Source organism: Syngnathus scovelli, chromosome 1 (assembly GCF_024217435.2).
Source record: "Syngnathus scovelli strain Florida chromosome 1, RoL_Ssco_1.2, whole genome shotgun sequence".
NCBI lineage: Eukaryota > Metazoa > Chordata > Actinopteri > Syngnathiformes > Syngnathidae > Syngnathus > Syngnathus scovelli.
The window spans coordinates 24,708,613-24,736,080 of record NC_090847.1 but is presented as its reverse complement, the minus strand read 5'-3'; the positions used below and the strand labels follow the sequence as shown (position 1 = coordinate 24,736,080).

General features: G+C 46.3%; 1 protein-coding gene across 3 annotated transcripts; it reads right to left on the bottom strand.

Moving 5' to 3' along the window:
- Nucleotides 1-1,853: 1,853 nt before the first annotated feature.
- Nucleotides 1,854-27,396, bottom strand: LOC125992024 (sodium/calcium exchanger 1). Of its 3 annotated transcripts, none has more exons than XM_049760567.2 (17): nucleotides 27,250-27,396; nucleotides 11,143-11,330; nucleotides 10,786-10,925; nucleotides 10,559-10,711; nucleotides 10,189-10,416; nucleotides 9,635-10,021; nucleotides 9,454-9,564; nucleotides 9,208-9,360; nucleotides 9,008-9,104; nucleotides 8,749-8,940; nucleotides 8,179-8,371; nucleotides 5,098-5,204; nucleotides 4,806-4,921; nucleotides 4,312-4,347; nucleotides 3,864-3,963; nucleotides 3,065-3,337; nucleotides 1,854-2,937 (listed from the first exon to the last, which is right to left on the bottom strand). In XM_049760567.2, the coding sequence occupies exons 2-17, from the start codon at nucleotides 11,282-11,284 to the stop codon at nucleotides 2,558-2,560; spliced, it is 2,808 nt and encodes a 935-aa protein (XP_049616524.1). In that variant the 5' UTR covers nucleotides 11,285-11,330; nucleotides 27,250-27,396; the 3' UTR covers nucleotides 1,854-2,557. The 3 variants fall into 3 exon arrangements, with proteins under 3 accessions (XP_049616524.1, XP_049616533.1, XP_068508465.1); XM_049760576.2 differs by lacking the exon at nucleotides 27,250-27,396 and adding an exon at nucleotides 23,888-24,042; XM_068652364.1 differs by lacking the exons at nucleotides 4,312-4,347; nucleotides 27,250-27,396 and adding an exon at nucleotides 23,888-24,041.
- Between the last annotated feature and the right edge of the window lie 72 nt (nucleotides 27,397-27,468).

Here is a 27,468-nt window from a genome sequence, read left to right as displayed (position 1 = left end):
CAGCGCAAACGCGCCTTTCGGGTTTGTCTTAAATGTAAATTATCTTGACTGCTGCGTCCCAAAAACACCCAGAGGTGCTGCTGCTCGTAGTTGGGTTTAGTGTAATCGCTTGTAAAAGCCGATCGTCAGGCGCAACATTCACTAAAAAGTACACGTTGTTATGAACGTTAACTTCCGCTCGCTTCCGTATTTTCCACCAATCAAAGTCTTGCGAAAGGTGCTTTTAGGAACCATGGGAATGAAACACACTCCAATTAAGCACGTGATTAGCCCAAATGGATGAGCCGGTTAATATTTAAGGGGATTCGGGAAAAAATGGCTTTCCAGCATCACTAGACTAGAAATTTTCTATCTAGTCTCTGACCACCCATTAAGTGTGAAATAAAACAATCTCACGTGATCTGACTGCTTCTGAAATTAAGGTTGTGGGCACTTCCGTTTGGCAAAAGTTGGGATAATTAAAGTAATCAGCTTAGATTTCGCACACAGTATGCAGAGCTGCAACCATTTTTTATTTAAAAAACAAAAAAAGTCTAATTGTTGATCCTTGGGGCATTTTAACATAAGCATGCAACAGACAAGACATTAAGACACCAGGGACAGCTTTAATTTGGGGAAAAGGTGCATCATATGTCTTGACCTCAACCACATTACCCAGTCCATTACAATAGGTTTGTGGGATACTGCACAAAAGAGAATGAATACACTTGTTAGTGTAAATATAGATTTTCTCAACTCTGAGACCAATACACATAAATACTATAGTGTACATATATATATATATTCAAAAGAAAAAAATCGTCCCTTTGTTTTTGACAGCTCTATATATTTTATTTAATGGCACACATAGATCTTGTTAGTATTGATAAACACCTCTGCGATGATTTACCTCGCATATTTAATTTAAGCTGAGACCCCCGCACAAAACATAGGTAGGTCATTGTAAACATTTATGACACTTGTACAAGGTTCATTTGGAGATTTTAAAAATACTATTTACTACTTTGGAAACATCAACAGTCTATTCTGAATGTGTTCAATTCATGCATCGACACACTCGTGAAAAAATTATGCGCGCACACACACACACAAATGCACACACACACACACACACACACTCAAAGTCATTTTTTCCCCCCTCGATATTCTGACTTCTGGGTGCTTTGTTGACAAATCACATCACAGTAATGAAAAAAATAAATAAAAATGAAGAATGTTATGTTTTGAACTCTTGTGTTTTGAACAAAAGCACTTTGTGAATAATACTGAACTGGACAAATGTTAAGGGGGGCGCATCAATATTAAGTTAATTCCCACCTAGTGAAGGTCGGAATGCTTTAAATGATTGATGGTTTCCATTTAATTCCTTTCTTGGGTTTTGTTTCTGAAGAAAATCAGCTCAATGAAACGTATCAATTTTCAATTCAGGTACAAAAAAAAAGTACGGCACGTGATTAGCGACTGAAGGGCACAAGATGGCGCCAGAGACTGATGTTCTTTTCCCACAGTTCATTTGTACTATTTTCAATGCTGTGTATGTACAAAAGTTTCTCCTCAAAGTGCTTGGAAAACAGTCCAAACTGACTGTTCAAACCGTAAATTGTTTTCATTCGCAAATTGTCATATAGCAACTTTGTAGCTAATATTGGTTTACTTTATGCTATCGTAATTGTAGTCGACAACTGGAAAGCAACATTTCCACCAGCAGGTGGCGATAAAGGAATGCATAATGGCGTTGACTTGGGGACGTCACACTTTGGGACGCAAAACCCCTTCATTAAAATACTTGTATAATTAGCGAGGGTGCGTAAGGGGGAACAAACAAAATAAAAGTCGGGTTTCTTGGAGCAAAAAAACAAAAAAACAAACAAAAAAAACAAATCTGTGGTTGGCTCAACTTGGTGTTTCACTCCTCAGTCCCTGCATTGTAAACAAAGAGGAGCTTTCTTCTCATTTTGTTTTCTTCCAAAATCAAGATCATAATGAAATGCAAGGAAAATCATAAGATGTATTAGCTAAGGGAGAAGAAGTTTGGCTTTCTCGCACTCTGGCGGCAAACAAAAACAGTGCAGGTCAGCACTGGCTCTGAGACGTCATGGCTGATTTCGAGATGCGAACGCAAATGTAGCAGTTTTTTCCCGGTCCTTCTTTCCTTTACAATTTAACACAATCAAGACAATGGAAAAAGGAGGTGAATTGATTCTTTCAAAACTAAGTTGAGGTGAGGTTGTAGATTGCGTGAATGGCCATGTGTTATATTGATTTTTTTTTTTTTTCCTGGTCTGGCGGCCATATCCTGCTATATGCTACTCCGTAATTACTACAAAGACATTTTACGTAGAGGCATTATTTAGGTCTACTATTTGAAAATCCCACCATAGTGATTCAGGAGTAGAAACTGAACGATTCTCATCGCAGCCGCCGCTTTCCATGTCAACTTAGTTTTCCTTCTTTTCTTGAATTTACTGGGTGCAACTTCTCCTTCCTCTAGCTTGGCACTGCGCCGCAGCAAAACGTGGTGGCTGGATTATTTGGACCCCGTCGCGCACATGTGCGTCTACAAGGTGGGCAAGTGGCAGTAGGCCTCCAGCGAGGCCAGCAGGATGTAAACTAGCCAGAGTGACACGAAGAAAAGCGAGGTCAGAAACTTGCAAGTCCTCGGGCCGCCCAGCTCGCCGCCGGCCGCGGTGGGACGCCGCCGGTAAAGCAGCGTGGCGACGCACAACGATGCCATGATGGTGAAGAGGGTGACGGAGAAGGCCAGGTTGCCAGGGTCCACGAGGAAGGTCTTGCCACGGATGCGCCAGGCTACGGCGGCGATGGTCCAGGCCACGCCGATGCCCAGGAAGACGTTGACGGCGTTGGAGCCCGTCACGTTGCCGATGGACGCGTCGGCGTACTGGTCCTGGATGGCCGCCACCTTGCTGGCGAACGTGTCTGCAGGGCACACCACACACGGGAAGACCTTGACGCTTGGCACTGTGTGCTAGCTAGCACGATGTTTGTGTCACTTTACCATGAGTGACATGAGGAAAGTTTTTCCCTGCCCCCGCCGGCACCTCACCTGGCACCGAGGTGCCCAACGCCACGAAGACCACAGCCGTCACCGAGTCCTTCAGGCCGATGGTGCAGCCAAAGTGCGACGCCAGGTCGCCGGTGAAGGCCGTCAGCACGCCAATCAACGAGATGGACACGATGAAGCAGGCCCAGCCGTTCCAGTATTCAGTGGGCGGGACAAAGGCGAACAGAACCTTCCAGAAGACGGTCAGGAAGTGCATGATGTAGTCGAAGCACGACGGCAGGCGCTCCTCGCTGCTCTCGTCGTCGTCGTCGTCTCCTGCTCGACCCAAAAAGAAGAAGGCCAACTCAAATCCGCTGAAAATGGAATTTATGTCTATATATTTATATGCTCACTTGCATATTTGTGGATTTTTTGGAAGACTACTTTGGCTTTAGATATTCCTGTATTTCATGATATTCCATATCAGATATTCCAATTTCTTATTCTGTGCAAATGACAAAAAAACCTAGTGTACCCAAAGTTTTTTTCTTTGGGAAGGGGCATATCTTAGGGGTATGCAAAACAACAAAAATATTTTATAAACTCCAAAAATTCTTTAGAAAACATTGATAAACCTGGGGTTAACGACGAAAAAAAAAAAAAAAATCCCGGAAAAATCCCAAAATACCCATTTATCAAGCCCTGGCACTTGGTGGTCCGAGCATATTTCAGGAGGAGGGGCCGTGTCTAGCTCCACCACCGCCTATTTTTGTGCAAAGTGATATTTCTGTGCAGCAAGGTAGATGTAATAAATGTAATAGAATATTTGTGTGTTTGTGTGCGTGCGTGCGTGCGTGTGTACCTGCACTGACAGTGACCGCACTAACAAACTGCTCCCTCCAGCTGCTGCTTCCCACCACCAAGGCAAGATTTGTCTTCTTGATCAGCTTGTCTACTGTATTCTGCACACGCACGTACACGCGGGCGCACACACACACACACAAAAGACATATAGACGAGCACACGCAGGAACAGCGCAAAAGAGCAAAGCAAGAGAAATCTCCGGTTGTTAAATCACTCCCAGACGGAGGGGAAAGTGCTGATTTTAAGCCTTTCAAAGAGCTGCAAAATACATGATATCAATTGAAAGCGGCAGGAAATGGCCAGTGTACGTGTTTGTACACACAGGCAAAGGACAAATAAAAAAAGCATGCGAGTGGATGATAAAGACAGAGAGAGAGAGAGAGAGACACAGAGACAGAGACACAGAGAGAGAGAGTATGTAAGAGAGAGAGCGAGAGATGGACAACCTGGGCACGCTTCTCCAAAAGCACATCCACAGCTCTCTGCAGACACACACACATGTACACAGAAATAAATGAAAAATGAATTTTTCAGAGCTGGCCTCATGTGGTCACTTCATTAGGGACACCTGAACAACCTCAGTCTGTCATCGGGCTCCAGGTGTATGGAAATAAATTGTAATAACGTGGGCAACCTCATTTGTTTCAGTAGCCGTTTGAATAAAAATATTTATATAAGTCATCAAATATGGTCTTACGGGGTGGAAAAATGAAAAGGATTTGGATTGTAGAAATTAGGTGGGAATTGGCTCTCTAAAAGCAATATTCCTGCAACTTTCCAATTTGGTATCCTTCCAAAATTCCACATCTTAACATCCCGGGGTCATTTTCTGGAAATATCTTTCACCATCTTTGCAACCTAGATGAGGACAAGCCCCAGGAAATGGACAGGCGGACAGATGGATGGACGAGGCACATGTCGAGAGGCCGGCCGGGTGTACCTTAAACTCGTAGGACTCCTCGATGACGACGTGCACTTGCGTGTGCTCGCCCAGGCTGGGGCAGCCCATCTTGGCCACCTCGTCCTCCTCCGCCGGTTTGTTCTCATTGGAGTCTCCTGAGTGAGCGAGCAACAACCATCCCAACATTCTACCTTTTAGAGCTTCTCAATTTCCCCTCAACTCCGTGTTCTTATTTTTGGCCTCTGGCCTACACACACACACACACACACACACACACACACACACACACACACACACAGACACACGCACACAAACGAGAGAGCGCACGCACCGTGCTTCTGTCCGATCTCCAAGAGAAGCGGCTCGCCCAGCTCGACGGTGAAGCTCTTGTTCTTCTCGTACTCCTCGTCATCAATGATCCTCACCTCGATGATCTTCCTGCGTGACAACATGTTTGTGGCCACATTAATTTGAAACAGGCCATCTACAGTCTGCTCGAGTGATGATGTCATAGTGTCTCTCTCACACACACACACACACACACAGACCCAAGCATCTCGGACTACGTAAAAATAAGAGCGGATGGGATCGGACATGACACAAATCCGTTTGTGTGTTCCCAGTGCTGCAGAGCATCATCGGGCCAACTTGGGCACGCAAACATGCTCTTCCTTTCTCCTCCGATCTTCATCTCAGCACAGCTCTTCCTCCTCCTCCCCCCCCCCCCCCCACCCCCCCCCACGGGAGCGTCTTCGCAGTGTTATTGTTAATTCATCATTGCAAACATTTGCTTCCTCTTTTTTCACAATTGGACTCTGTCAGACACATTGGAATCGACCTAAAAAAAAAAAGAAATTCAAGGATCTTCTACTGGCGACCAGTCTAATGTTTGTTTAGTGCCTGACATTGTCCAAGGTGCAGCCCACCACCTCTCACCCCGAACTCAGTCCTCTAGTTTTTTTTTTTCAATAACAAATTAGAAGGTATAATGATGTCCTAAAAAAAAAAAAAAAAAAATCCCAAATGCCTGCTTCTATTTCCCAATGAAATTGCTGCGCTGCTCTTTCAAAGTAAACTCCTCCAAGTCTACAGCAGATGGTCGACGGCGACAAACTTGGCGCAAGTTTCTCCTCTCGCTGGGCATCCACCCGACTGGGTGCACACGCGTCATCGAATCCACGACCGCCACCCTGCTTGAAGAATGGAAAGCAGAGAAGTCGGCCGGGCTGGACGATGCCCGCCAGGGCGGAGCTTAGGGTTGGATGCTCACAGAGAATTCAAGCGCGACGTTCAAGCGCAGCCGGCCGAGACTGGCACTTTGCGCCGGCCTGCGGGGCTGAGGTTAAAGGGCAGACCTGGGGGGTGACCATGGCAACAAGCAAGATGCCGGCGGGTAAGATTTCAATTGAGAACATCTGTTACTGTTGTGGATGTTGAATACAATGTGAACATGGATGCACGCATGAACGAGGAGTCACAAATGGCCGCATACGCACACACAGAGAAAACTAGTGCAAGTGTTTCAAAAGCTGTGAAAACTATGATGACTTTAAGCTCCTTAACGCTGACTCTGGTGGGCGTGGTCTCCCGAGACGTACAGACGGATGGAGGGTTGAATGCGGGAGAAATCAGAGATGGCGACATTATTCATGCATTATTTATGCATTCTTTCTCCACACGAGTGTGTGGAAAAACAAGATTTTTCCCGTGGCCATGGCCGACCACTAACAACCAGATTAAGCAAGTTTGGCGAAGCTTCACGCCCTACTTCCCGTTTAATTAAAAAGCCGGCTCGTTTTTAATTAGCGGCTACTCAAACTTGAACGCCGGCGCCTTTGGAGGTAGGAAGTTTTCACCGGAGAGCAGTGTACACGGTCGTCTGAGCAGGAATTACCATGGCAACGGAGCCCGCCGCAAACCACACACAAATCACCTACACGCGCTCTGATTTGTGAACTTCATCAGTTCCAATTAATTCAATGGACAGCGTTCGTAAATAAAAATGCTTTTTGCTTGACTGAATGATGTGGACTGGTTGAGCAATTTAGAGTTTTAAATATTCATTTGTTTTGTTTTGTGTCCACTTTAAACTTTAGCTGAGGGTGACAAATAAACACATTTTGGATCCTCTTTGGACAAACGAAACACTGAGGAATACTTGCAAAAATCGGTTTTAGTAGGCTTGAGTGTGGTATCGTTTGCGGGAGAGGTACGACTATAAACAAGTCTTCTATATGAGCTTTACACCGATTGGCGCAATAAAAAGGATTGGATGGGTAGCAATGTTGATGGACAAGCCTCGCTTCCTTCCTTCCTTCCTTCCTTCCTTCCTTCCTTCCTTCCTTCCTTCCTTCCTTCCTTCCTTCCTTCCTTCCTTCCTCCCTCCCTCCCTCCCTTCCTTCCTTCCTTCCTTCCTTGCTTCCTTCCTTCCTTCCTTCCTCCCTTCCTTCCTTCCTCGTCCTTGCCAATTACTTGATCTTCTCCCCTGACTTTTATCACTTGAATCTTCTTTCTCACTCGAATCTTGTGCCAGACTTGGAAAGGGAGCTCATTCAAACAGAGAGAACAAACAAGAGATGTGACAAGTAAACACAAGCATTCTGGAGGGCCCGGGAAGAACCAGGAGGGAGGGTGGAGTGTGAGGACAAAGACTTACAACAGGGGTTCCGAAGCCAGCTATACTGAATTAGGACACCCCCCACCTCACCCCCAAAGAAAAGATAGGCCGGACAGAGAGGGCCAAGTTGAGATGCGAAGCAAGAAGGGGGAAACCAAGTCAACAGTTCAAGAGCAAAAGAATCATCAGCGAGTTGATATGAGAAAAAGCAAGGTAGCATGAGAGCCTTCACACATCGAAGAAAAGAACGAGAGGTCGAAACAGGAGGCAGGATTTAAGCCTTCTACTCCAGAAGCTGCCTCCAGTCACGCTTTACTTTTTTTTTTTTTTTGCAGTGAATTTCAAATAAAAGCCAATCCCAGCAACTGTCTACAAGACGGCAAAAAATACCGCAGCGGTGGCAGCCGAAACCAAAGCGATTCTCAATTTCTTCTCCTCAAGGAGCGAGAAGCGCGTCACGGAAGAGCGTGCGCCAGAGATGATGACAAGTCAACGCTGGGGAGGGATAAAAAGAGCAAGAGCTCACGGGATCACACTAATGAGGGAACATTTCAAGCTTCCTTAAACCCCAACTGCACACTTCATTGCACGGATGAAACGGCACACAAACAAAGAGAAGTATCCAAATATACGTGACAAAAACATCAAGTGAGGTCACAAAAGTATTGCGGGAATGACAAAAGTTGTGTGTAGAAAAGTGCCAGATCTCCATATTTTCTTTGGATCAACATCCATCCCTCCATTTGTTAAATGTGGCTAGTTAGCATGTAGCGCTTCACTCGATCACGCACTCACATGGTCTCGTCGTTTTGAAATTCCAACTTGCCCGCCGCCGGCTCGTAGTCCTCTCCCGCCCTGGCCGTGCCGTCGAGCGTGCGGTAGGGGACGGCCACCAGCCCTCGAGCGCCCGACGTCCGCAGCACCTTCACTTCCATGACGCCCACGCTCTCGCTCACTCGCTGACTGCTGCTCTCAAAGGTGAAGATACCTGAAGAGCAAGACGAGGAGGATTGAAAAGCTCTTGATTAAAAGTGATCAAAGCACACCCCCACATCTCAAGGATGGCTCCCCCGTGTTGTGAACGTTCTGGAAGCTTTGATGACATCCCAGCAGAACGACCACGCTGATGATCAAACACTTGTTTTATTTTTCCGCAGGCGCCTCACTAATTTCAATAAATCCTACCTTCAGCTTCTTGAGCCAAACCATTATCTGATTTCAAAGTATACTTGACGAAAAAAGCCATCTTCATCGCTTAATCCATCTGACAATAAAATATTGTGCAAAATAAACCATGATCCTTGCAACCTTACTATTAGGGCAGTTCAAATACAGAATACACTTATTGAAGATTAAAAGCCTCACCGGCGTGGTCGTCATCATAAATGGTCACTGTAGCCGTGTGGTTGTCACCCAGCACAGCTTTGGGGGCAGAGCCGGCGTCAAGGGGGGAGGTGCTAATCTCGGGGTAGCCCACCAATCGCGGGTTGCTCAGGTGCACGTAGAAGTACTCGTCCTCCTCGAAAATGTCGTCATCGATAACCCCCACCGTGATCTCTGTGGATGGAATTTCCAGACTACTGATGGGACTGTGGATTGTGGGGGCATTTTTCCTATTTTCTACCTTTGAGGGTCTCGCCGGGCTTGAACAGAAGCGTTCCCTCAGCAAACTCGTAGTCTGAGCCGGCATTGGCTGTGCCGTCCTCGGTGCGGTAGTCCACCTGGAGGCGCAAGAACGACGTGGGCGAGAGAGAGGCAACGTGCAAAACACCGTGGTAGGACACGCACACACACACGTTTGGAGGTGTGTCACCCTTGGCCCACCTTGACAGTGACTCCAGCGTCTCCTCCATGTCTGGAGACGGTCAGCTTAAGGGAGCCGCAGTTCTCAAAACACTGGTACAACGCGGGCTGAAACTCTAGCCGGACAGTGTGCGGGTCATCTTCTCGGGCCTGGGTCTCATGGCTGCTCACTACCTGTGGGGGAGAAAAAATAATAATCAATGAGTACACGATATTTCCGGGGGGGGGGGTTAGGGTTAGGGTTAGGGGGAGTGGCTCAGTCACGACCTTGCGAGCCTGATCGGCGGCGTGCTTCTTGAGGATGTTTCCGGCTCCGATCATCATTCGAGTGGCTTGGATACGGTAGAACGCTCGGCTCTTCTGCTGCTGCATTAGAACCTGAATGAGCAAGACCGCAAAGTTAGAACAGGGGGTCCTGGAATGGATTTTTCATTCGTTTCTGAATGACCTGATAGTTGGCCATCTCAATGAGCTGCTCCATGTCTTTATCGGGGTGCCGCTGCTTGAGCTCTTTCAGCGTTCTGGCCATGTCCCGCCGGGCCTCGTCCTCCTCGTCCTTGGCCACGCCTTCTTCCATCAGTCCGCCGTCCAGGGCGCCGTGGCAGTTGAGCGCCATCTGACCGTCCAGCTCCAGCATGTCCATTTTGGTAAAGCCGCCCTGGCCAAGCGTCCCGCCCACGTCCGGTCCCGCTTCCGTCTCGATAATGACGCCTCGGTGCTTGTCGGCGCGGTAACGCTTGCGGGTGTACTTGTACAAGAGGAGGCGACGGTCAGCCACCCAGGCTTGGACCACGCATAGCGGGAAGAAAAGGAAGGTCAGCACCGCCTCCCATATCTAAAAAAATAAATTAATTAATTAATTAATTAAAAAAAACGTAACCAATCAAGCAAGGCTGATATGAAATATTTTCAAAATAATCATTTTTGGGTGTAAAAAAAACCCAAAACAAATCGTCAGGTTTTCAATTCTGGATTTTGCAAACGTGGCTTCTGCTGCCTCACCTCCACCTCGCCGGGAGAGAAGACGCTGAGGATGAGGTACAACCAAATGTAGGCGAAGATGCTCCAGGCGGCCGTGACGAAAAATACGCGCAGGTGCTTGATCCTGCGCGTCTCGCCGTCGGGCACCACGTAGACGCACAACGCGATGATGACGAACATGTTGAAGGCGGCGCTGCCCACGATGGTGCTCGGGCCCAGAGCACCCGCAGAGAAGTTGTGACCGCACACCTGTGGAAAATAGCCCATGGAAAATCATCAGTATGTCTTGAAGGGTTGCATAAAGCACAAGTGCAGAGTACTTGCGCATGACTCCTGAGGAACGCCACTTGTACAATGATCATGCATTAGTCCTGCTAACTGTACTACACACCTCGATGACTGACAGCAAGATCTCAGGGGCGCTGGAGCCTAAGGCCATGAGGGTGAGATTGGAAACGGTCTCGTTCCAAATCCTGACTGTGGCAGTGGTGGTCTCGCCGTTGGGCTTCTTGATGGTTATTTCCTTTTCCTGTGATGTTATAACCTGGGACGGGAGGGGACATGATGCGCGACTCCAACTATCATGCACACGGCTTTTGCACGCTGAGAAGCGCCTACCTCTATGGAGGACATGAATCGGTCCGCAATGATGCTCATGCCCAGGAACATGTAGACGAGCGCTACAAAGTACACAATCGCCCGAGCCACTTTGTCACCCACCGACGGGTTTTGGGGGTTCCACACAGGCAGCAGCACGCCTAAAATGAGGGGAGAGAGAAAATATGATGCTGGAGGAATGCAACAAAATGGCTCATAATCTCCTCTCCACGAATCCTGTACATAATCTACCAGAGCGAGGATTCTTTACGCAATTCCATATGCTCCCACGTGGATCAAACCAAGGGCAGGGATTTGGTTAACACTCTTTACATGCAAAGCATGTCTGTTCAAGAAATATGCCAGTTTCAGACCCACCATCCTGACACGGGTCCCCCCCGGCGGAGCAGTTCTTCTCAGGTGAATGGGCATGGACGCATCCGGCGCAGGACAGGAGCACAAGCGAAGCGGCGCACAAGCAAAGACAGAAGGAGGATGGGTAGGCAGTAGGCGGGGGCATTTTGACGGTTCCTCACCACTTTCAACTGCGCTTACAAGATGCCAACCTGGAAAGAAGAAAAGAGCAAAAATGAAGGCCACTCTCTACGGCCGTGTCGCTCTGTATTATTGATCCTTGAACCACCTGCGAGAACAACATTGACACCCTTGAACTATACTGGAGAAGGAACCCAAAGGCAGTTTGTCACGTGTGCGAGTGGTTGACCTTCTCTTGGTTGATCAAATTCTCCCTTCAACCAAAGCGTCGAGAGGCGTGCACATGTGAGCGGGTGGGCTGTCAAATACGCTCTCGAGAGAGAGACCGTTTGGGAGGTTAAGCTTGCCCCCTGGGGGCCACTGAGAACAATGCAAGCACATCACATTTTGTAATCAGAAGCAACAAACTCAATCTTTTTCTTTCAGGAAAAAAAAAAATCAATTGCTTCTCCTGTAAAACTTTGAAAGCTATTTGTTCTTGCTTCATTGAAAGGCCTGGTAGAAAAAATAGCCGGTGGACACGGATCGCCATCCTGCGGCCTCGCCGACGCGCACTCACGCTCACTTCACAGTTGCGCCGCCTCTCCTCTCTCTACACACTAACTCCCTCTTCACATCCTCCTCACATCACACCCACTCGCTCGCTCTTTTTTCCACACGTCCACTCGACCTTCTCGCGCCTCGTACGCTCGCCGTCAAAATCTGCACGCCAATCTGTGGCCACAATAAGTGACTGAAAACAAGAAATAACATAACGTCTGTCGGGGCAGCTTTCGCAAAACAATTCTGTCTTGACAACGATAAGGGTGAACAAATATGAGCTTTTTTTTTTTTTCTTCTTTTCAAAAAAGCTGAAGAAGAGCATTTGTGTCCAGTTTGGAGCCCTTCGCGGAGCGTACTCGCCGAGTCATATCACATCAGCCGCACTTTGCTCTTCTGCCTCGTTTGACGCCACGAGTCGGCACTCGCGCATATGCACAGCGCCGAGGGCAAACGCTGTCTGAGGCTTGAACCAATCTTGATTGGCTGCGTCTCGGCTTTGCTTGTTTCCTCTCCAGAAAAGACCACACAAGACCACAAGGACGCTAACGTTTGTCTGTCTGCTATTTTCATTTGGCACTTTCAATCGAAACCTTCTTGGCAGCAAATGTGGGATGACCTGTGTTACTAAGAATAAAACGCGGGATTCCTTTTGTCATGTTTGCATTTTTAAACGAAAAAACAAAAGTGGTTCATATCTGTAAGCTTTTAGTTTTGTTTTTTTAGGATTACAAAATGTGTCCGGCCACTATAAAGACAAAACTGTGCACTAGTTGACAATTGTCTGTTCCTAGTACTACTACATTTAGAACTAGTAGAAGCCAGTTGTCAACTAGTGCATAGAAATAGTAGCAGGAAGCAAAGCAGTAGTGGAAGTGAGAATGATGATCCAAGCCTTAAAGCGAACTCTAAATGTAAAAAAAAAAAAAAAAAACGAGTCAAGTGGGAAGATGATGCGCCCTCTAATTAGTTGGATCGGAGGGCCGCCATGACGGTTCCCAAGTGGGCCGCCGCTATCCCGAGCTGTCCGAGTCGGTTAGGGGAGACCGGCGAGTCCGCCCGGGCCTTCGAAGGCAGCCCAGCGGAAAGAAAAGCAGCCGGGCCGACGGCACTCTGGTAGGCCACGCATCGCTAAGTCGGCCGAGGAAGGACATGGGCGCACAAACACAAACATGTCACCACATGTGACGCGACAGGATGGAACATTTGGCAGGAAAGTCACAAGTTTGACACACTGTCATGTGCATTGTTAAAAAAAGTTGTTACAAATACAAAATGACAATAGCAAATACACTTAAGTGCTTGCCCATATTTCCGTTTGTACAACACAAACACTTGGTTTGGTTTTTACGTGACAATCTTATTGCGGTTGATTCACCAGCAGACTGGATGCGTGTGTGTGTCATGTACACACAGCCACAGGTTACACACAACACACACGCAGGCACAGCATGGCGTGTTGATGTGGGCATCATATGACGCACGGAAGGTCGGATCAAGCCGAGCCCAAGGTCAACGTGATCTAGTGGACGCCAGCCATTCGCTCGCCCACCTTCGTCACTACGGCAGGAGTATTACAGTAGTTGTTTTTAATTTAATTTAATTTAATTTAATTTAATTTAATTTAATTACCCATGCCAGGTGCTAATTAGCCCACGAGCCGATGGTGTTTACCAAGATATGTTAGCAATAATCTAGCATAGGCTAACTAACTGTTTCCAGGCAGAATGTGTGTTGTTTAGTTTGCAATTAAGAGCTTCACGCATCTTTTCAGAAGAAGTGTTTAGTAATTCTATCTGCTGAACTGTTGCTTGTTGTAAATTGACTTGAGTCACTGCTACCATAAATATAAAGGCATACATATAAAGGCAAGTTGCACTCGCAGGTCACAGCGGAAAACGTCGGGTCACTAGGTACCAGTGTAATATGGGCTGCACGTCACTTTCTTTATCCTATTCCACTTTTCATAAATCAAGAAAATCTTATATGTTTTGACAATAAATATACCTTGAGTAGAGTAGTAGAGAAATACTATATCGAAAATGCCTCCTGCCCTGGATGTGACGTCCCCCACTTGCTATTCAGCTCTGAAGCGGTTTGTACGCAACCTCCGCAATCACGCCGCGGCCATAAATAAGAGCAATTTGGCCTCCAATCGTCTTCCACCTTTCAAAGTCTGGCGACCTCTTTTGTTGGGACCGACGCCTCCTGCATCACCCGAAGCGAGGAAGCTGCAGATAACAACCTTGTCAGCAGTCGCTGGATTTGTGTGCTTGTCAGCGGGCAGCAGAGGATGGCCGAGGAACCGCTATTAATCTCTGCCTTTGAATCACACTCTCACTTATTCCGCTCAAAGGTTCAAGGGGTCGGGGGATTGGGTTGGTGGGGGATCGCACACAGATATCTTCTTGCAGTTCCTTTCAAATGTGCTATGTGCGCGCCTATTAGCTGCACGAACGCCAGAGAATCCGTGTAGAGCATCCCAGTTCTCCGGTGCTGAATTTCAAGGGAATGAGGAAAGCTGCTTCAATTGATCAGGCTTCACATTGGATGTGTTCACTCCCACAATGGCGCAAATGTCACAAAAATAGGGCCTAAAAGCATGCTCGTTAACATCGGAATGTGCCAAGAGCGACATCCTGTTCCAAAAGTGAAGCCTTGATTATCATGGGGTGCACATTGCAGAGGCAAAAATCCACAAAAAAAATGTCATTTGTTCCGTAACCACGTTTATATCTCAAATCACCTTTCCCCATTGAAATGAATGGAAATACCATTAATCAGTTCCAGTCACCTCCCATCTGGTTTAAAATGAGCGCATTGCATAAAATAATAACGTCATCAAATAATCCCATTTGATGTAAAGTGTGAAACAGTTTGCTCATCACGATGTAACTGTACAGGCCAGTCGCGCAAACACAAACCAAGAGAACAGATTAGATCGACTTACGTCTCAGTAAATTGCTGTCATCACCATTCGCAGAGGATAAAGAATATATGCCTGCCTGCGACTACTATACTATATCATCTATTCGCATGTTGTCGCTGCGGTTAAAAGCAATTAGCCAGTCAAATGAGATCTCCGAGCTTCGATCATTCGTCCGCAGCGTCATCGATCGGATGAGCCGCATTCACTTGATTCATAGCAAGCGGCTCCTCCCTCCATTCGGGGAAGTCCTTCCAATTAACGATCCGCGTAATCACAATTGATTCGATGCTGGAACTCCGATATCGATCAAGATCCACCGGCTAATAGATTACGTTATACACTACAAGCAGCCCAGCACACACACACACACACAAATGGAACCAAACAGCAAAGGTCGCAAACGGCAACAAAACAAGCACAAGCTCACCTCGCAATCATTGTGTGCGCGTGCGTGCGGCTTTAAATCGTTCTGTTGGCCCACACGATTCGTTTACGCTATTTAAACCGACGGATTCAGAGAGGCGAAGAAAATGATTTAAAAAATAAAAAACGGTAAAGCGCAGCCGAAAAGCGGTGCACAAAAGGGTTGCTGTTGCATACATGCACACACGCGCAAACAGACACACAGCTAATGTGCGCTGGGCAGAGCAGGTGAGTCACGCTGCTGTGCACATTTGAAGGTTTGACTTTGTCTCGACACACACACACAAATAAATGCAGGTTTAAAAATACACACAAAGATTTCCGTGTCAAGCCTTCCATATGTATTATCTACATATAATCAAATCGTCAATTCCTGCCTCCTCCCCTGAAAATTATGTTCTTGTTTGATGAGAAAAATTGCACTCTCATATTCTACTTTATTCAAATCCAACAATGACGTCATGAGCCGAATTCCTCACACTTCGTGGTCATTGCGCTGTTGCCCATTTTGGCCATCTGGGGGCAGAATAAGACAGACATGTGCACAGTATTGTTGCCGCAGCTCCTTGCAGAGGATAAAGAATATAGGACTGAGTGTAGAGAATAATTGAATGTTGAAGTGTGTCGCAGCATCGCTTGTTTTGGAATATCACTTAACATGTTAGCATAATTAGCATGTAAGCTATGGCTTGTTTGGTTGTTTTAAAATGTATTATTTCCATGTTTTAAATGTATCATTTCCATCTTTTACCATTAGATTGACAGCACACTTCATCTGGCAATTACATTCAAGAGCTTGGAGGAGCTTTTTTTGAACCATTAGTCACAATTTGCCACCATCCGAGTGACACCAACTCAAAGCAAAGTCACAACCTGAGTTTATGTGCATGCGTGCGTGTGTGTGTGTCTTGGCAGGAGTGTTATTGTGTTTATATAAGACCCTCGGGGGTGACAAAATCAAGTGCATGCATATTCACACCATGAATGAGTCATGAAGCATACGCGCCAATAACATTTGAATTCCCATCTGCTGTGGCTTGACGACACCTTGAGCTCTTTTCACCTGTTTCACAGCTCTGGACAACGCACAAAGTGGATTCACGCGGGCGGCCAAGCTGACGTCGTCCACAAATCACTCGCTTAAGTTTGTTTGACTTCTGAGCGAGTTCCCTTTCCAACGTCAACACTCGCAGAGACAAAATGGAAGCAACAGTGACTGCGTCGCATCCAATAATAGTCAGCCAATGTGAATGGAAGCGTCATCTATCACTCTGTGTGCGTTTGTGAGTGAGTGTGAAAAGGGTGCAAAAAGTAGCTCCAATGCCGTTGCCATGGCGATTAATAAGCTACAAAAGTCTTGAGCAGAGCACAAGAAGCTTCTCCTCTTTTATCTTGGGCTCGTTTCCTTGACTTCAGCGGAGGGAGGCGGGGCTTAGCCATTTAAATGAAAAAAATAATCAGCGAGTCGACCCCCTTGGCGCTGCTCGTGAAAAATGAATTTAAAGTGCCGCCTTGGAATGAGCGCTGCAGGCACACACGCCTCTGAAAGGATGGAGAGTGCCATCGGTAGTGCGCATTTCCATTTTTGGCACGTTTTTTTTTGTTGCCGTCGTCGTCACTTCTGAGGCTACTTTTGGTTAAACAACGTAATTAATGTTATTCATATTACTGCAAGTAACTGCAAGTCTGCAAGTAACGACTCGTTTCCTAACGACAACAAAAAAAAGACTTACTTTTTCTATGAATCGATAAAGATTGAGTCACCGGCTTCGTCGGCTACATTCGTCAGAAAACAGGCAAAAATGTTGATGATTGTTTTCTAAATGATGATAGAAACCAGAAAATAGTAACTGTTGAGAAAAATCTGAGCATTTGGACAATTTGAACACAAACAAGGTCTCTAAACAATGTATATCATTCCCGAATTGATGATTAATCAATTAATCAAGCAGCCGCAGATTGTTGCAGATGTCTTCTGCGAGTCTGACTTGGTTTGTTCAGACCAACCAATCAAAAGGATGCAGAAATGCTGGATGCTGATGTCATCCAGAGCCGGCCCGCACTCTGGCCCTCTGACTCAAATATGAAATCTGAATGGTCAAAGAGAGACTATCACTGCTAATCTAGATGTAGAGATTAACATAACAACATAGGGAGGCTGAAATCTGATTGGACGAAAAATATAAAATTACTGATAGCATGACAGTGAAGGCCACAAGCGATCACACATCCCATCACGCCTTATTCTGTTAACGCTTCCACACTTATACATTTTTAATGTTCCTCCATGCTAAGTGTCTTTGTGTGTGTGTGTGTGTGCGTGTGTGTGTGCGTGTGTGTGTGTGTGTGTGTGTGTGTGTGTGTGTGTGTGTGTGTGTGTGTGTGTGTGTGTGTACATTGAATGAATATTCAAAGCGAGAGCAGCACGTATATCCATGTTTTGAAGCCATAAACTACAGCAGCAGGCTCTGCGTCACTCGCGTGTGTGCTAATGTCCACTTTGATCCACATAAAAGCACGACTGAAGCAAGCAACAGATCGGCAAAGAGACATGTGACACATTCCGGGGTGGAGGGCGGCGGTCGGGAGGGGGTAGGAGGATGGTAAAAAAAAAAGAAATGAAAGAGATAGGAGGAAAAACCAGAGGAAATGACAAAAAGTGCGTAAAGGCCCTTTGGGGTGAGCAGGCCAGCCAACTCCACTGTGATCCAAGGAGACAGATGAACATGTGTGTTAATATACGAGTCTGTGTTTGAGCGTGTGTAAATGTTTTATTGCGCAAGATAATACGAACGACAGCGCCTACGTAGAAACGTGTGAGTGTGCGTGTGATTGTGTCAGAGCAGATGTGGGCCTTTAAGGGGCGGGGCCTAGTGAGTGATGTTTAAAGGTGAAACAGCATGGTTAAAAAAAACAAAAACGCTCCAAATTTCAAGGCAATAAAATTAGAAATTGAGCAATTAAATGTAAAAATGGTCTTTCTCACATTTCTAACAAATAAGAGTTTACAGAACTAAATGTCACTCTTATGGTCCCCCAAGTTGGATAAATGTCAAACTTTACTTAGCTCACTTTGTTGTGCTAACTAACATTGTTGCCATTCATGTTAATAATTCATACTTTGTTCCAACTTGTAAAAAATACAAGTTGTATGTTTTTACAGTGAGGTTATCATGTGTGTTCATCATCATCATCATCATCATTATCCTAACTTGTCAACACGTTGAGATCATCTGGATGAGCCAAAGACTCACCACCTGTCCAGTGACATCATTTATCATGAACGAAAATTACCCACATACTAAATATGGATTTAAAAGTGATAAAACACGCCTATTTAATCGTACGGATGGAAAATTCATCAGTTTTGAAAATGTGGAGTGCGTGTTTGCGTGCAGTGGAATCAAGGTGTTGGGCCTGCGCACAGATGTGCCGCTCATCCCTCTAACTGGCCGTGGCGATTTAACCCAAATCCGCCGCGGCCGTCGAGTAATGTACGCAATCCCATAATGCATACGACACGTATGGCATTACGCAACGCACATAATCTCCGGCCCGAGCGAATGGCGCAGATGAGCTCGCCGGCGACACTGGTCGGATTGCAGATGTTCACGGAACAATAGCCGCCTGCCGCGCTCTGATTGGTTGTCGTCTCGTGTTAGCTCGAGCATGCTTGCGATTATGTATGCGTTGTGCATGTATGTGATGGTGAGAGGCAATGGCGGCGCAGTGTTCGCATAACAGAGACGCTGAAGGAGGCACACAAAACCACTGGGAAGGAGCAATGGAACAACGCACGCACGCGCGCACGTGCACACAATGTTCCCTGTCTGCCTGGTATGGACATCCTTTGTCTTTTGACGCGAACACATCTCTGCTCACTGAGCAACAGAAGAGCACAAAACAGACCAATGGAATAAAAGGACGCACACTGTTTAGTTGACACAAGTGAGCCATAAAGCGGAAAAGAAGAAAAAAAGATTTCAGGGCAAGGCTAACTTTGGAGGGTTGGAGAATTTATTTAGCCGAGCGGCAAACATTGCGCACGGAGGAGAAATGCCCGTTGCGCTGAAAGAATGTGACACAAGAAGTCGGAGGCGGTAAAGTGGCTTCGTTGACGATGGTCTGATGCCACTTACGAGTCATCGCTTCGGCAACTGTTATGTTTGAATATAATACAGTGTTAACCTCATTTAAAAACACTTTGGGAAGGGGCGGGCTTCATTTCAATGTGAAAAATGGATTTGAAGCCCAAGTAAATTGGGATCTTTTTTGAAGCCCATCCTCCTTCCCCCATCATCTCCTCCTTTGGCCATGTTTCCCATCATCTGTGTCTCCAAATGATTTATATTCCTTCCAGCTACAGCAGTGCTTTCAAGTGCTTCTGGGTCAGCGTCTGGCAACCGTCAACCAAAGTTCACACTCGCCCGCTTCAACTTAGCAAAGACGGCCTCGCTAATCGACTCCTGCTCAGATTGTTTGTGTGCGTGTGTGTGTGTGTGTGTAAACATATTCTGCCTTGTTTTCATTAGCAGGACATAACTGTGGTAAATAGAATGTAATATAGTGTCCGATTCTGGTTGTTAGACGCGGTGGTGGATTCCAGAACCTGCGCTACATACCGTCCATGTCCACTTGTTGCCAAAGTCGAGAAGCAGAAAATGTTGCTCGAGAAGCAACATCAGGTTCAGGAACAGCAGCAGCGTGAACGTCACAGGCTAAAGCGAAAGCGCTAAAGGTAAACATATGGAGTAAGGGCACGGTTTATTCTGACCGACTACAACGATGAACGGCAGTTACTCTTTTGCGAGAATCAGCATTTAACTTCTGGATAAGTAGGATTATTTTGACAAGGGCCAATAAAAAAATATCAGCTGACATAATTGGGCCCTTGTAGTTTTACCCCATCCACACATTTTAAATGGATTCAAACAGATGAAAACCTACTTTTAAAAAATATCCCTTAGTAATATTACCAACTAGATTCAAATTTTATTTTTTTCAAAGGGGAATAAAAACTTTCAAGTTTAATCACCAAAGTAGTCCTTAGTAGGGGACCTTCTCTGCCTCTTCTTGCTTTCTAGGTCGCTGCTCGTATGTTGTGTTTATGGACATCAAGTAGAGCTCAGTGCTGCCTGACATGTTGTGAAGACGTGCAACAAAAAATTGAGAATTGCCACTACATACAAAAGGAAAAGGGGAAGGGGAAAAAAATGACTGCCATATAAATGACCTGTAAAGTAGCGGCGGTTCGCTGTAGCACATTCTAATGAAGGAACATTTTTGCTGCTTTCCTAAATCCAAACTTTGATTTCCTCCCACTTTTTTGTGGCAAACAAATAACTGGACACAGTGAGTGTCTTTCTCGGAGACGCCTTTTGCGGGAAGGCCATTACATTGCGAAAGAAAGACTCAGTAGCTTTGTTTTGCGGCAAATTCGCCCCAACGCCGAAACACTCCTGCTAGGACGTCGCTGAGAGGAAGCTTGATTTATGGAAGGCCACAAGGGTTGTGGCCTTTCAACAAGGGAAAATCAAGAAGATGAAGGATTAGGAGTAGTCATCATTCGACACTGCCTCAATTTACTACGCCATTGTTTTCCTGCCGACCGGTCAGTTGCTTATGATCCTCATAATCAGGCCTACACAATCGGTGTGCGTGTGTGTGCGTGCGTGTGTGTGATTATCAGATTATGTAAGGCAGGTTTGCGCAGCAGCGACAGATTACAGCCAAATGAATAATGGAGGAGAGCGCAAAGCAGTCAGGACGAGCGCGCAAGCGGCGAGGAGGCAGGCTGAGGATGAGGAGAAGGAGGAAGGCCAGGACGCCATGGTTACAGACACGGCGAAAAACGGGAATGCCAGCAAGATGGACGAGCTGGAGGCAGGGGGGGGGGGGGGCTCAACGCAAAAGAAACAAGAGCAAGCTTGTTTGCGGCCACTTTAGTCAGACATCAAGATGCTAATCTTGAATGTTCCTATTCAGTCACTTTTGCTTTATGTAGCTAAAAATGTGGAAATAGCAAATGAACACTGTTGGTAGGATTAGCACTCTATGCTAATAACAATGACAGAAGAAAATGGCAGATACGTGCGGCTGGGATGGCAAATTACATCACAACGGGCCACGTGACGTCAATGTTTTCTTATTGGTCACAAGAATGTGAAACAGGCGGCAAAGCACTATTTCAGTCGAATCGAATCTCCTCAACTCAACATATTTCCAAGACGCACAAGGCACAACTGATATCTAAAAGAATCTCTTCAACTCACTTCAACAATGAACTGCGAGTTCATTGACACAAAGATGCCGGAAAATGTCGGAAAAGCACTACTTTGGTTTAACACGGCAACTCTTTGAGCCTACTTTTCCAACAGTTTTGTCCGCTCAGCGTTTACAAAAACAGCACCTTTGAAACCCAAGCAAGCAGAAGCGATTCCACATCCGTAAGGAACTTGACCTCATTTGAGCCTCCACGTTTGCTCTTGCATTTCACGGCGAACGAATGTTTGAGCCTGAATTAGTAGCGGTTTACGTCTTTTGGGGATTTTTTTTCCTGTGGAGTTGCTCCCGTGGCAGAGGTTGCAGTGCCAGAGCGTGAGCCGCACAAGCTGGGTGGAGACACCAAATGACAGGGTGTCAAGGGCGGAGGAGGACGAGAGGAAAGAGGCCACTTACAAGTCAGCAGGCACTCCCGCAACAAGTGCTCCATCTGCTCCCTGCTACCTCCTCCGGTATGCAATCACGAGGACCCACCAGGAACTCGAAATTTTGACACGCCCTCAACTCCAAGTGCTCCCGCAAGGGCAACGGGCCAGACGTGGCCGTGTGGGGGGCTTTTTAATGGATCTTTGTGCTCATTTTTATTAGACGTTTAAACCTCATTGGCTTTTTATTGCCAATTTAGTGTGCAGTACCACTTTCTGCCACAAGGAGCCGAGATACATTGTAAATAACAGCAGAGAAGAAGAAGCAGAGAAATTGTTTGAGGGTTTCAAACAGCATTTATGCTAACTTACGTTAGCATGATAGCATTAGGCGATTGGACTTTCACCAGTTTGGTTGAAAAAAATACTTTGGTGTTTAAAAACACATTGTTTCACTATTTTTTTGGGGGGTGGGGAGTTTACAGAAATGCGAAAAAGAAACAGCGTCAAGCACGCTTTGCCTCTGATTTGAAAAACTGCGAGTGAGAGCGTGACAACAATGCTTGAAAGTTTCTTTCACTAAGTTGAAATGTGTTTCAAACTATCTCCAAATACTCCGAAGATGTATGTTTCCCCCTCCCACAAGGAGTATGCAGCCACACACGGGAGAAAGAGGATTAGGACCAAGGGGCCGTCTCGTTCAGCCATTGGACCAGATGGACTAAGTTGACAGAGTGTCGATGAAGCGGCGACACACATAACCAGCTTAGCGTGCACCAGAATAGAGGCCGAGGTGTGGGCGGGCAGGCAGGAACGCCGGCACTTGGTCGGAGTCGTTAATGGATTAGTTGCGGCCGCCCTCGGTCCGTACTCACGCGGACGTTGCGTCCGTGCCTAACCACCAGCGTGACAAAAATCAAAATTGACTTAGCCGCGATTGCACTCGGCTGTTTGTTGACCATGAAACGTCTGGATGAGGTGAACATGCACTCAGGGGGAAGAACAAGCAAATGTTTTTCCCTTTGCAGTCATTTGGGAGAGCAAATCATCACAAAGCAACTAGGCGGAATAATCGATGTCTTTTCCAGTTGTCTCCAAAAGTGCTTTCCGTCTCATGCAATTCCAAATGCTGGCATAAAACACTTCACACATCTTCAACAAGTCCACCAAAAACTGGTCATCTTAAAATTATGCAAATGAAGTTGCAGCCTTCTTTCAACAGCTTGCGCGCCTCAATTATTCAGTGGGTGACATGTCTTGGCTTGAATTATTTAGCCCGCTTGAAAACGTCATCGTGGCTGAACGCTGCCATTAATTCTTGGTCATCATCATGACAGATGACCCGCGGCCCTCTTGACCCACTGTCAGCACCAAAACTTCGCCGGGTGCCTTTAAGATGTCATTGTTGCCATCATCTTATATCCAAATAATGAAAACACTCACAAGGAGCGTGGACAAGGCAATCACACCCCTGACGTTTCTCACTATGTACGCCACGCCCCTTTAAAAGGCTCCCCAACACACAAAGGTATTTTCAAATAAGCATGATTTTCGGTTTTTTCTGGAAAGAAATCCTGTTGTGTATTCATCACCGATGGCATTTTTGCAATGACAGCGTCAGTGACAGCATTCCTGCTGCACCACCACTAACATAATGAACGATACAAAGGATCAAAAACCAAAACATCATTCAAAAAAGAAAAAAAAAATCAGCACCACCCCAAGCAGGTTTGATATAAATCGCTAAATAATCCAAAATACATACAAATCCTCAACATGATTTCATGATTTATGCATCAGCCCGTGGCAGCTCTTTGGGGTGAGTTCACGTTCCCCCTCTCTCACCTTCCACCACTCAGCCTTTGGCCCCTGGAGCACACACGCACACAGTCCAAATTTGACGTGTTCTCGTCGGACAACCAGCGTGCCACCCTCAAGCTGCATCCACGCGCGCCGCATGCAGGCTGCAGCATATTTACGCACGCGTGCGTAACCGATTGGCTCTCGAAACGATCGCGCGCTCGCCAACGGGCTGCGATCCGGTGTCAATTGGCTCGCGGGGAAACAGCGCACGCACGCAGCAGCTCACCGTGATCGAAGACTCGGTCAGTGGCTCATCCTTTCCGCGTGTGATCATCCCCAGCCTTCAGCGGACCCGTTCAGGGGCTCAATGCGCCGCTGCGCTCTTTCTCTTCTCTCTCCTCTTCCTCCGCTGGCGGCGACTACTGAGCATGCGCACTGCTCGATACGCGCTCCCTCCCTCGCTCTCGCTCTTCCTCCCTTCGCACGTCGCTCACCCTTCACTGAGAAAAGGTCCTTTGAATGATCTCAATTGGAACGTACGCTGGTTGTTGTTAATGGGGGTTGCTTAGCGGAGGAGAAGTGAAAGCAACATCTATCAGTGAAAGCTTGCTAGTCTTAGCGAATGTTGCAAATGTCGGAAAGACTTTCGCCAGACATTCGCAAACAGTTTTAACAGTCACAGTTGTTATTATTAGCAGCAAATTTTGTCCATTTGACCATCAATATATGTTTGGAGGCTAGCGAAATATTATGCAGTATTTGTAAACTTGTCTGCCAAGAATCAGGGGATACTTTGTCTTTGGCGACTATTAGCGATGCTTAGAGACAACACCCCGACGTTTTGGAAAGCCGTTGCGAAAGGCATATAGCAACTGCCGGCGTCCATGTGCAAGCTAGTTTCAAATTTGAAAAGTCTTTGCATCCGATCAATCAGGATGCAGCATATCCCAAAGCCCCGTTTGTTAACTCCTGATTATTCGCCAGACTCGTTAGTCGCACGCCACCGACTTGTAAGCCACACCGAGGTTCGGCTCCTTCCAGAGCCAGAATGCTGCCGCACTCGTGGGATGATTGTTTTCCATCCACTTGAGGGAATTAGGGGCGCTAACAGCCACACAACTGAATCAAAGCATCTGGCGATACGTTCATTAGCCCCCCCGTCTTGCCATCAGAGCTGATTGTTAATTGCGCACACGCACAACACGCAGACAAACTGGCACATCCCCATCCAGTACGATCATTACGTGGACCACCCTCCATCCATCTTGTCAAATCAATTCTTGTTGCTGATGATAAATCAAGAGGAAGAAACCAATCGGGACCCCCGCAAACACACATTCCAAATGTGCCCTCATTTGTTAAGAAAAAACAAAAATACAGTTGTTTGTTTCTACTAAAATTTCAGAACTGCTTGGGGGGGAAGACCCCTCTCGCTTGTACAGCACCAAAGAGGCACAGTGTGCTTGCTTCAAGCTTTTTTTTTTCATTCCCAGCTGAAATTTTCTTTAAAGCAGAACTAAAAGACAATCCAACACTGTATATTTCAATCCGCCATAAGTTTAACCAAAGTCTTGAATTTTGTATAAACCAAAGGATCTCCTTCTCTCTTTCGCTGTCTGTCTCTCTCTCTCACACACACTCACACACACAAACACACACACCTGTAAACACTACAGCACATCCCATGTTGTGTCAGAACATGCCAATTTGATGCCGACCGAAAAGCGAGTGACACCCCGACTGTGCCAACTTGACAAATAGGACGGAAAGAAAAACAGGCTGACCTCAGTTCATCTGAATAATACAACGGGCCTAAAGGAACACAACACAACAACCTGGCAAAATGTATAAGTGACAGCGCCAATAAAGCATGAATTCCCCCAAAAAGGGAAGAAGGAAACCGTGCTTATGCAAGAGTTGAAAAGGGGGTGGCGCCGATGGTTGACTCGTATTTGCCGGCTTCCTCTCGTGGTTAAGCTCTGCTGCGCTTCCGTTCCACTGAAGCAGCTTGCGCCTATCAAACAACATCAATTAAACACGAGCCGTGACGGCGTCACATTCTGCCTGAACTAGTTCAGTCAGCATCCAAGATACAGAGGGGGGTGGGGGGGATGACGTGAGAGAAGAAGAGTGATGCGAGAGTAACCAGGACGCTCGGAGAACGAGCAGAGCAAATGCACTTCTCGAGCATCGCACGTCTACGCTTTTTTTTTTTTTTGTCTTTTAAGAAAACTCAACATCCCAAAAGAGATTTTCATCCCATTTTTTTCAGGTTAAGAGATCTCTTCATAGCAGCCATACAATATTTTGGTCTGACCATTTTTTTTTTTTCATTCAAAACCCAAACATGTTATCTTTCAGATTCAAACAATTGTATTTGTTACAGCAAAATCAATTCCGGATAGAAGCAGCTCAGTTAAACATGCCTGCAAACGTTTAAGTCATCACTTGTGTAGGACGCAACTTGGAATTGGCCAGAGAGTGTCTGTTCCCCCCCCCCCCCCCCCCCCAAATGCCACATTTGTGTGTCGAAAGCAGCCCGCAGCATCATCTGCAGCGGCCAACTTTCGCGGCGGGCGGGCGGGGCAGACGGAATTAGAAGGCAGCCATATGTCTCAACCTTGTGATCACCCAGTCGTACGGCGAGGGAGCGGCAGGGCGTATAATGACCACGTACAAATGACAGGATTCAAGTCCGGCGTCTGTTCTTACTCGACTCGCTTAACTTTCTCATGTCTGCCGTTGGTTGACTTAGTGAAACGGCTTACACCTTTCCGGGAGGAACATCCTGGTAATTCAACAAGAGTGCTGATTGTCTTACAATAATAAGGACAAAGAGCGCACACTAGTCCATGAATGGTGAATAAACGCGCTCGAACAGTTTTGCGAATGAGCGCACAAGCAAAGTGGGTGGCACTATAAAGCACAAACCCTTGCCTGCGTGTGTGAGCGTGTGTGTGTTTTTCCAAATATAACCCGCCAGATGAGGAGCAGGGAGGCAGGGCGAGGTTGGCACAGGGGGATATAAATGGATACTAATTGTATGGCTCAGTCAGATTAAAAAGCAGAGGACTTAACGAAAATACACACGCGCGCGCACACACGCACACACAAGAGATACACTCTTCAGCGTGCACATAAAAAATGCTCCTTCTCGTCACTCTCCTTGCGTCATTACACGCTCCAAAATGTCACGTGTCGTTGCGCATTTAAACGGATGATAATTCTATGCCTCTCGTTTGACAGCAAAATCTAACCATAACCATTTCTTCCGTGCATTTACTCCTTTAATCTCCCCCTAAAATAGAGCCCTGTACTGCTCTATGGACTTTGCCCGTTCGTCTGAGCTTAGCAGGTCAAACGACTCCAGAGAACAAAGTGGGGAATCAGAACTCAACTGGCAATACTCAACTACACAAAATAATATTATAGTTGGATTTCTAATTCAAACAAAAATGGCTCTGTTGCAGAAAAGTATCATTCAAAGGTGGAAGTAAAACAAAACAGATGTGCAGCAAATGCTCATTAAGTGCAAGTACTCGTTTTGTGCATTTTTGTTTTTTACAAAAATCGTATTTGAAGGTTTTACTACCATACGTTTTCTTGCATGTCATTCAAATCCCTAAATGGATAGGCTGGCTTACTCACCTGTGTGAACTACCCAGTGAAGTTGGTCCTGTTTGCGCGCCATCGGCGAGTCCATCACAAGGCCGCTTATTGTCCAATTACACCACCATATACGCTTAAAACACTATTAAAAGTTAAATATGTTCATTTTTTTAGGACACTAACTTGTTAACTCCTCGTTCACTTTAAACTAACAGGCAGTTGTTGGGGGGTGGTGAAATCACCCTTGTTTTTTTTATG

Excerpts from the sequence above, each read along its gene's own strand:
- LOC125992024 (XM_049760567.2), bottom strand. The coding sequence starts at position 11,284 with ATGCCCCCGCCTACTGCCTACCCATCCTCCTTCTGTCTTTGCTTGTGC. Across the intron at positions 10,417-10,558 it reads TCTTGCTGTCAGTCATCGAG|GTGTGCGGTCACAACTTCTC; the intron begins GTGTGTAGTACA and ends TATTTTCCACAG. Across the intron at positions 8,372-8,748 it reads TTATGATGACGACCACGCCG|GTATCTTCACCTTTGAGAGC; the intron begins GTGAGGCTTTTA and ends CTTGCTCTTCAG.